The sequence below is a fragment of the Salvelinus namaycush genome, chromosome 21 (assembly GCF_016432855.1).
Source record: "Salvelinus namaycush isolate Seneca chromosome 21, SaNama_1.0, whole genome shotgun sequence".
Classification (NCBI taxonomy): Eukaryota; Metazoa; Chordata; class Actinopteri; order Salmoniformes; family Salmonidae; genus Salvelinus; species Salvelinus namaycush.
The window spans coordinates 26,446,421-26,456,867 of NC_052327.1; the positions used below are offsets into that span (position 1 = coordinate 26,446,421).

At 42.7% G+C, this 10,447-nt stretch overlaps 1 protein-coding gene across 1 annotated transcript in view; it reads left to right on the top strand.

Moving 5' to 3' along the window:
- Positions 1-9,200, top strand: part of LOC120066252 (enhancer of mRNA-decapping protein 4-like) — a 45,244-nt gene extending 36,044 nt beyond the window's left edge. The window contains exons 20-29 of the mRNA XM_039017500.1: positions 3,043-3,186; positions 3,268-3,316; positions 4,132-4,315; positions 5,039-5,194; positions 5,303-5,418; positions 5,870-6,035; positions 6,308-6,494; positions 6,886-7,105; positions 7,262-7,425; positions 8,784-9,200. Of these exons, the coding sequence (XP_038873428.1) occupies positions 3,043-3,186; positions 3,268-3,316; positions 4,132-4,315; positions 5,039-5,194; positions 5,303-5,418; positions 5,870-6,035; positions 6,308-6,494; positions 6,886-7,105; positions 7,262-7,425; positions 8,784-8,967 (1,570 nt within the window). The 3' untranslated portion in view covers positions 8,968-9,200. The remainder of the gene's footprint in view (positions 1-3,042; positions 3,187-3,267; positions 3,317-4,131; positions 4,316-5,038; positions 5,195-5,302; positions 5,419-5,869; positions 6,036-6,307; positions 6,495-6,885; positions 7,106-7,261; positions 7,426-8,783) is intronic.
- The last annotated feature ends 1,247 nt before the right edge of the window (positions 9,201-10,447 follow it).

Below are 10,447 nucleotides of genomic sequence, written 5' to 3' on the forward strand. Positions count from 1 at the left end.
GACAACTCAAAGGCTTAATCCATTAATGCCAATATAATGTAATTCATTCCCCTTGACAATCAACCGTTCTCTGTTGTGGGTGATGTTGTCTTTCGCCGACTGGTCGAGCACCGGTACACATGTTGCCCTATCGGAGTTACAGTAATAGTGTCACTGCTATTAGCTTCACGACATATACTATGGAACACCGTTTGGGTCTTTGCGTGTCAAAAAAGACATGTCAAATAACACAGTTTTATTATAGAATGTTGTGGGTTCTGAATTTGCACGTGCAAGCCAAGCGCCACCACTACTATCAGTAGCACTGTCAAAGCTGTACAAAAAAGTCTGCAAACACCGGCCACGAATGATGTGTTTACTATACCGCGTTGGTAATAAAGCATTATTTGTTTGACCGCAACTTCTTGGTTAGCTAGCTAGCTTTAGCTTGGTACCTAGATGGCACCAATACAACCAGCCTGAAAACAATGACCAGTAGAAACTGCAGTCATTTTTACTATTCATAGCAATGATTTAGGAATCCTTGTAAGTATTAGCTAGGTAGCCACTTGTTGTTTGCCTATTGAAATTGAACTTCAGTTCATGAAAATAAATAGCTAGTCAGCTACTTATTAATACATGTGCAAATATATAAAAAAATATATGCATGCTTTCACTTTGTCATTATGGGGTGTTGTGTGTAGATTGATTGAGGAACATTTTATTTAATTCACAGAATGTGGAGAAGGGGTCTGAATACTTTGACTGCACTGTAAGTGTTTTAATCAAATCCACTATATGCTGAACTTGTTTGATGCTTTAAATAAACTGTTTGAGGAAATAATTAAGACACACAAATGACTGGAGGGAGTCCGACTGCAATTGATTTGATTGTGCTGGGCCTGACTCATACTTGCTGTGTTAAAAAAACAGCGAGTGACTTTGTGACTAGCACCCGTTGTCTCTTCTCCCAGCTGCAATGACCACCATAGAACATCAACAGTGTGTATTGCGCTGTCTGTGTTGCTGAAACTGCAACATAATGGCAGCCATTTCTGACTGAAATGTTATGTTACCGAAATCCCTCATTTGTTTAGGAATAACATTCCCTATTCCCTCAACCCTTGCTGTCTTTACGTGACACATGCATGAGACCAATAGGGCCTGCTCTATAGCATATCATAGTCACATCAATAAATTGGTTTTAACAGGCTCTAAACACCGTAACTCATCTGACCGCAAAATGGATGCAGAGGAAGTGACAAACTCGAAACATGGGAATGTTTACTTGTTGCTCAGGAGGTAAAGAAGTCACGTGTGGAATAAATTTGACTAGTTGTTGAAAATACTGGAGATCAAGAAAAATAATGATTGATTGATACAGTAGCCTAATATAAGTATTGAAATATAGGCCTAAGTATTGGTTTTAAGATTAAACAGGATGCGCTCTTAAGCCTACAGCTCGATGGTGGCTTTACTAAGCCTGCTAATGATAATGACATTACTCGTTGTTATTATTATGATGATCATCATAATAGTAATAATAACACTAAGGAGATTAATTAAAAGGAGGGTTGCTCTTATTATAAATAGAATATTTCGGACAATTTGTAAACGTGTTAATACACTGGTATTATTTCTGGGGGGGGGGAAAGGCTGGTCTAACGAGAGAAAAAAGTGTAAAGCCTGTATTACAGCATAGCGAAGATTAAAAACAGACGAATTTGTGTAATTGTTTGTCCGTTGTGGTTGCCTGAGGCTTGGTGCTCACGGAATCAGTAGGCTACTAAACAAACATTCAACAGAAGCAGGATTTGTCTTATTTCTGTAGATATCAAATTTTATTTGTCACATGCACCGAATACAACAGGTGTAGACATTCAATGAAATGCTTACTTGCAAGCCCTAACCAACAATGCAGTTTAAAAAAAAAAAAGAATGTAAATACCTAAAAAAATATATATATATATAACAAGAAATAAAGAACACAGATAGATCTATCTATATGGATGACTTAAATGTGCCTGGCTATATAACAGGCTATTGATTATATACCTAATTAAGTTGGGTTTCCTCACTTTTCTTAGACAATTAAGGAAAGTGTTGTTTTCTCATCTCCTAATTCCGCCGCATTGTTCTCAACACCAATATGCTGGTCAACGTTGCTATTATGCCCATAGCAACATGGTCTTGGGAAAGGTGCCCATTCAACAGCGCACTAATGAGTTTCAGAACCGTGGACAACGAGCACTATCTAATGTGGGAGAAAGCACATTTGTTATCAAATAATATTCTTTTTGTTCTGCACCATTGTTCTTACATAATATAACTATATACAATTTCTGTAGCAAATGTCTTAGACTGATGGACTGTGCCAGGCCCATGGCCTCAACAATGGATCATTCCACTCAGACAGGCACGAGTCAGACAGGTGTCTTGTACACCATGATTTTTTTTATTTGCTACTGCTCAACTAAATCTCGATCGACCAAACAATCGACCAGTCGACTGAATGGTGTCAGCCCTAATTTGAAGCTGGTGGACCAAAACCACTGTTTGAAGTTTTGATCAGCTTCAAGAAGTTGTAAAAACAATATTTTTTTCTTATTGAAACTATATTTCACAGCGATTTAGATGGTACAATGATTGACTAAACTGCTTGTTTTCTCACAAACTGAAATTGAGCGAATAGTGTAGAATTTTTGCAACCAGGAAATTAGCAATTTCCACTAGATAACACAGCCACAAAGTCAGAACAGCTTTCCCATTTTGACAACAGATGCCACTCCGGCAGGAGAAATCAATAGGCGAATATCACATCCAATCACAACACTGGCGAGTAAGTAATACTGTGAAACACCATCATTCCACTATTAGTGGCAGATATATTATGGGTTTTGTTTGCAATTACAATGCAAAATTTCTACAACAAAAAAATCCTATGTGTAGCACCTTCAATGTTCATCCTAAACCTGTAGGGTTTTTTGTACCCATGCCTTAGTCTTGCTTATTACCAACTGTGGGCACTTATCCTGTACCTCTTGTTTTGATTTCCTGTAACAGTGACCATGACGATGAGGTGGCCAGTCTAGAGTCGTCTTCAGGGAACTGTGGAGCCAGGTCGTCTCAAAGACTGCCAGTGAAGGAGTGGAAGAGTTCTCCCAGAGGCTCCCCTAAACTAAAGAGGAAGAGTAAAAAAGATGACGGGTGGGTGATAGCAGTCATGGTAAACTTTTTCTGTTATTTTACTTCAATGTCTAATGGCCCCTCTGCCTTCTCTCTTTTCAGGGATGCATCTCATGCCTCTCAGTCCAGGCAGCCTGAGCAGCATCATCAGGTAAGTGATCATAGTTGTTTGAGTTGTGATTATGTCGCTGGCACCAGGATGTACACCCATTATGTGTATTTTCAGCAATACCATTTGTTTACATTTGTCATTTAGCAGACGCGCTTATCCAGAGCGACTTACAGTAGTGAGTGCATACATTTTAATTATTTTTTGCACTGTTTCCCCGTGGGAGTCGAACCCACAACTCTGGCATTGCAAGCGCTATGCTCTACCAACTGATCCACATGGGATAAGTAGATTATACAGTATACCTGGTTTGCTTAGACGTCATGGACTTTTGAAGTTCTCTGCTGCCAATGACTGGAACAAACTGCAAAAATCACTGAAGCTGGAGACTTATATTTCCCTCACAAACTTTAAGCATCAGCTATCAGAGCTGCTTACCGATCATTGCACCTGTACATAGCCCATCTGTAAATAGCCCACCCAACTACCTCATCCCCATATTATATTTTTTTTTTCTCCTTTGCACCCCAGTATCTCTACTTGCACATTCATCTTCTACACATCTATCACTCCAGTGTTTAATTGCTAAATTGTAAATATTTCGCCTCTATGGCCTATTTATTGCCTTACCTCCTTAATCTTACCTCATTTGCACACACTGTATATAGATTTTTCTATTGTGTTATTGACTGTACGTTTGTTTATCCCATGTGTAACTCTGTGTTTGTGTCGCACTGCTTTGCTTTATCTTGGCCAGGTCTCAGTTGTAAATGAGAACTTGTTCTCAACTGGCCCACCTGGTTAAATAAAGGTGAAATAAATAAACTTTCCTCTCTGTCATCTGATGTGACCTGTAGCAGATGAACCCAGAGGTGCTGGAAGAGCTCCTGATTTTGCTCCGTAACCAGCAGAGGGAGATAGCGGAGCTCCATCAGAGTCAGCTGGAGCTGCTTCAGAGAGTGACGGGCCACATGGATGCCGTGCAGAGCTCTGTCATAGCCCACGTAGAGCACGTCATGGTCAGCCAGCAGGAGCACGAACGTATCCTAACAACTGGGATGTTACAAATTACACATTTTTCTGGTAACATAGAACATTGTAAATGAGAAGCCGTTCCCCAAAGCAGCTGCTTTGTTTACAAAGAGCACACGACAAGGAGCAAACGGAAGCTTTCATGACGATCTAATGTTGTCCAGCTCAATAGGGGTGATCAAGTCACACTTGAAATTCATTACTGCCAGCTAAATATTTTATAACTATAAGTGTAACTATCTAATACATTCTTTCCAGCTCAAGGCTCCAGCTATGCATTTGGTTGGCTAACTTGCTAGCTTGTAAGATCAAGCTTTCTTGGTTACAGCAGAGACACTCAATCCCCTCCAGGATCAAGATCCTTGCTGTCTAATATTTGTTTTTTGCTTTGCAGCAAACCTTTTGAGATAGTTGTGCGACTTTGAGCTGGAGGGTCTGTTATTGTAATCTGTTTTTATTTTTGATCTCGCTTGTTAGCATTTATCTAGCGTCCGCTATAGGAATTCGCACAGGAACGGTAGGAAGGTATTAAAATCGGGACACTGTCCAACCATGATCACTGCAATATATAGGGCAGTGTTATGAATGCAAATATTGTGGTTTAAATGGATTTAATTTCAAATGAACCAAGAACCTTTTGTCTTCTAAAAAGGTGCTTACCATTATTTTGTTGCATCAACCCACCACACAAGTTCCTCTGTGTCTGATCCTTGACCCGGCGTTGATTCTCAGAGAGGAGAATGGAGAGAATCCTAGCAGAGGGACACAGCCGTAACCAGCAGCTCCAGGAGCATCTCTCGCAGCAGCTGGGTCAAACTCTCAGTAACACCCTTTGTAATCGTCTGGACAAGACTCTCCGAGAGGAGATGAAGAAGACTGTTCCTCCCAGTTAGTACACTTCCTTCATTTTTCCTATAACATATTCTGTTTTTTTATCAAATATGTGTTTCACTGTGTAAAATCACTGAGAGGTAACTGTTTGGACTTACTTCACAGCTATCACCAAGAGCCTGGAGCCTGTCACTGCCCAGATGAGTAACACCATTGCTGCTAAGCTGACTGCTGTGGAGGCAGCACTGAAGGAGAACGTTAGCAAAGTTGTGAAGTCAAAGGTTAGTGGCAACTTTCAGATCATCATGGTCTCTAGAGCAGCATTTCCCAAGCTTGGGATTGAAAATAAATTATAATACGCCGCTTAGTTCATAGAACAGCGGTCACGTGAGTAACCTTGGATATATGCTATTAGGGGTTCTGTTTTTTTCCATATAAATTTGGTTAACTTTTGAACGGTTGATGCTATAAGCTGTAATGACCCAATTTTCTGAAAGCTAAGACTCTCAGGAACACATGTCTTTCCTTCCACGGCTCTCACATATTAAAATGGGGTCGTGGGACAAAGTTTGGTAACCTCTGCTCTAGAGCCTAGGTTGGTCATTGGATCTGGGAATGTAAAGTTGTTAAGGCTCACTTATTCAGTACTCTCTTATTCAGTCTTCAGTCAAAATGCACACATAAAAATGACCTGAAGCATTCATCTTTATCCCTCTATCCCTTCCTGTGCAGAACACCACAGATGCTATTGGCCGTGCAGCTGCCGAGGCAATGCAGGGGCCTATCCAGGCTGCCTACAAGGATGCTTTCCAGGGCATTGTGCTGCCTGTGTTTGAGAGGGGCTGCCAGTCTATGTTCCAGCAGATCAATGAGAGCTTCAAGCAGGGCACCCATGAGTGTAAGACAATCCTATTACCAACTGTTAACCCTCAGCATTTCTACTCCAGGCTGTTTCTTAGCTTTATGCAGTACCACGAGAGCAAGGTCAAGAACTTAGCCTCATTTTTAGCTTTTTGCATTTATCATATGTTTATTTCAAGAAGAGCAGTGGGCATTGTATGCGTTGTAAATATTTGTTTATTCAGCTGATTTTATATTATGCTAACAGCACATCTGAATATGCCTGACAGATCTTTGTGTTGTACTGAGTATGTTTGTTTTCCTCTGTAGATATCCAGCAACTGGAGACCCATGTGAAGAACAAGAAGCAGCATGAGCAGGAAGCACGGGATCCTATGATTGGCCAGCTGCAACAGATGATTGACACGTTCCAGAACTCAACGGATCAGCTGGCCACCACCATCACAGCAAGTGTCCGCTCTGAGGTCCAGCATCAGCTCCACATGACGGTGGGAAAGTAAGTCCAACCAACGCCCAACAGAAAGCTCAATTTCTTTTATTTTTGTATTAGTGATTGGTAAAGCAACTAGAGATTGATCAGACATCACAAACAGATGCCTTAGCAAGCAGTTTGGGTTGCCATATTGAGTGGCTGTGTAATGGATTGGTTGAGCAGGAACAAACACCTTAATCCTGGCTTAATTTCAGTACATAAATTAGATTGAACCACAGTTTGCGATGCAATTAATTTCATGGCACTTGAGTTTATAGATTTTTAGGTTGGACTGAATAACTTTTTAAAAGTGTTTAAAAAATGTATGTTTAGGAATTTACACATTTTCGACCATTTCAATGTTTTGATAGTGTACCTTGGGTATATAACGGTGCCGGTTCGGTCCTGTGTCCAGCTTGCAGGACTCGATCCTGACCCAGGTGCAGCGCATTGTGAAGGGTGAGGTGAGTATGGCCATGAAGGAGCAGCAGGCAGCTGTGAACTCCAGCATCATGCAGGCCATGCGCTCTGCTGCAGGCACGCCTGTCCCCACCGCACACCTGGACTACCAGGCCCAGCAAGCCAGCATCCTGCAGCTGCTGCAGCAGGGACAGCTCAACCAGGCCTTCCAACAGGTGAGAGTCCTGCTCCCCTCTGCCTCCCTGATACACCTCCACCCATCCCAGGCTCACAGCCTGTCCTGTCCAATGCGTGGTGGATGTCAGAGGGCATCATTTAAAGATACCTGTGGCGTCTGATCTCTCTTCTCCTCCAACCCCCCTCCTCTATAGGCCCTGTCAGCCTCTGACCTGAACCTGGTTCTGTATGTGTGCGAGACCATCGACTCCCAGCAGGTGTTTGGCCAGCATCCCTGCCCCCTCATCCAGCCAGTGCTGCTGTCCCTCATACAGCAGCTGTCCACTAACCTGGCCACACGCTCTGAGCTCAAGATCAGGTACGCATGCACACCCACAGGAGCATGTCATAAGTAGGCTGGAAACATAGGAAACTGTTGATCGTGAAAAACCCAGCAGCGTTCTAGACGCAAACTGGTGCACCTGGCACCTACTACCATACCCTGTTCAAAGGCACTTACATTTTTTGTCTTGCCCATTTACCCTCTGAATGGCACACATACACAATCCATGTCTCAATTGTCTCAAGGCTTAAATATCCTTTAACCTGTCTCCCCTTCATCTACACTGATTGAAGTGGATTTAACAAATTACATCAATACTGGATCATAGCTTTCACCTGGTCAGTCTGTCATGGAAAGAGCAGGTGTTCTTAATATCAAAACACATTCATTTTAATTCTTAAACACACCGTGGATGTGTTTAAGAACGCGTTTGCTCTTAATCAGGTTTGTGCTCTCTTTTACAAGCCTCCCTCAAGGAATATACTGATTGACCAACCTTAGTCACATTTCCTCCATGTTGAGCTTTATCAAACTGCAGCTCTACTGCTTTTTATGCATTTAGACCACGTAAAAAATGTGTGTAATAGGAACATGACAGGCCTATGAATATGAAAACATGTCCAGACAATGCACTGCCAAGTCCCTTTACTGCTCTTTAAGAGCTCAAATGATCAGTCTTAATCCAGTTTGAATGGCACCCTAAACTATCAGCCTGATACTGGCCAGCTGTTGAGAGTTCTACACCATCTGTGGGACTGAATCTGTAGCTGAGGCTGTACATATGAAGGGCCTTTTTCAAACATTCCATGCCTTTTTTAATGCATGGTACGAAATATCTGTTGTATAAACTTATTTTGCCCTCAAAATTTAAGGACTGTCAGTGTAACTTTGCAAGGGCTTTTAAGGGCATATCAGTCTCAGTAGAGAAGAGACCTGATTGGGCTGTTGTCCAAGGTATGTGATATATATAAATGTAGGGCTTTGCTGAAATTAGAGGGAAATTGGTCCCTTTGAGCGTTGGGAGGGTTAATGGCTCTTAAGCCCCAAGATTACCATTGAGAGAAGTGTGCTTAGAGGTTTTAAATGCTTTGGATTAGGTCTGCAGATGTAAAATTGGAACAATCTGATGCGATGCATTTGGGTTGAGCCACTGGATTGGGTAACAGGACAGTGCTGCTGGGCGATCAGAGTCACTCTACTGCGTTTACTGTTTTAATCAAGCCATTCAAATCTTTGCCATCGGCTGCAAGGTAATTAGGGCAACTTTGTCGGGACATGCAAGCCAATAACACTATTGGCTAAAATGGTACAATTCGAGTCTTCTAAAAGCCCACGGTGTGTGTATATATATATATCTAATTTATCTTTGCTAACCTTCTCTCTGTCTGTATCAGTTACTTGGAGGATGCTGTGATGAACCTGGACCATGGTGATCCGGTGACGAGGGACCACATGAGTGCGGTGCTGTCCCAGGTCCGACAGAAGCTGTTCCAGTTCCTGCAGTCAGACCCACACAGTCCTCTCAGCAAGAGAGCCCGGCGCCTGGTGATGATGCTTCAGGGCCTGGTCAATCACTAGTTCTGTGCTTGGCGCCCAATGATGGAGCCCCTTCACTTCCCTGTTCTGCTCCCACACAGTTAGAACAAAGTGCAGTGAGTTTCGTTGATGTGCTGAGGGGAGCAGAGCTGTTGTTCAAGAGATGTGAGCATGATGTACAGAGCCATCGGAAAGTATTCAGACCCCTTGACCTTTTCCACATTTTGTTAGGTTACAGCCTTATTCTAAAATTGATTACATCGTTTTTTCCCCTCCTCAATCTACACAGATTACCCCATAATGACAAAGCAAAAATGTTTGCTAATTTATAAAAAATGAAAAATTTTAATATTGCATTTACAAAGTATTCAGACCCTCTTCTTGGGTATGATGCTACAAGCTTGGCACACTTATATTTAGGGAGTTTCTCCCATTCTTCTCTGCAGATCCTCTCAAGTTCTGTCAGGTTGGATGGGGAGCGTCGCTGCACAGCTATTTTCAGGTCTCTCCAGAGATGTTTGATCAGGTTCAAGTCCGGGCTCTGGCAAAGCCACTCAAGGACATTCAGAGACTTTTCCCGAAGCCACTCCTGCGTTGTCTTGGCTGTGTGCTTAAGGTCGTTGTTCTGTTGGAAGGGGAACCTTCGCCTCAGTCTTAGGTCCTGATCGCTCTGGAGCAGGTTTTCATCAAGGATCTCTGTACTTTGCTCTATTTCATCTTTGCCTCGATCCTGACTAGTATACTAGTCACTGCCGCTGAAAAACATCCCACAGTATGCTGCCGCCACCACCATGCCTCGCCGTAGGGATGGTGCCAAGTTTCCTCCAGACGTGATGCTTGGCATTCAGGACAAAGAGTTCAATCTTGGTTTCATCAGACCAGAGAATCTTGTTTCTCATGGTCTGAGAGTCCTTAAGGTGCCTTTTGGCAAACTCCAAGCAGGCTATCGTGTGCCTTTTACTGAGGAGTGGCTTCCGTCTGGCCAGTCTACCATAAAGGCCTGATTGGTGGAGTGCTGCAGAGTTGGTTGTCCATCTGGACGGTTGTCCATCTGGAAGGTTCTCCCATCTCCACAGAGGAACTCTAGGGCTCTGTCAGTGACCATCGGGTTCTTGGTCACCTCCCTGACGAAGGCCCTTCTCCCCTGATTGCTCAGTTTGGTTGGGTGGCCAGCTCTAGGAAGAGTATTGGGGTACCAAATTTATTCCATTTAAGGTGTTCTTGGGACCCTTCAATGCTGCAGACATTTTTTTGGTACCCTTCCCCAGATCTTTGTCTCGATACAATCCTGTCTCTGAGCTCTATGGACAATTACTTCAACCTTATGGCTTGGTTTTTGCTCTGACATGCACTGTCAACTGTGGGACCTTATATAGACAGGTGTGCCCCTTTCCAAATCATGTCCAATAAATTGAATTTACCACAGGTGGACTCCAAGTTGTAGAAACATCTCAAGAATGATAAATGGAAACAGGATTCACCTGAGCTCAATTTTGAGTCTCATAGCAAAGGGTCTGAATAC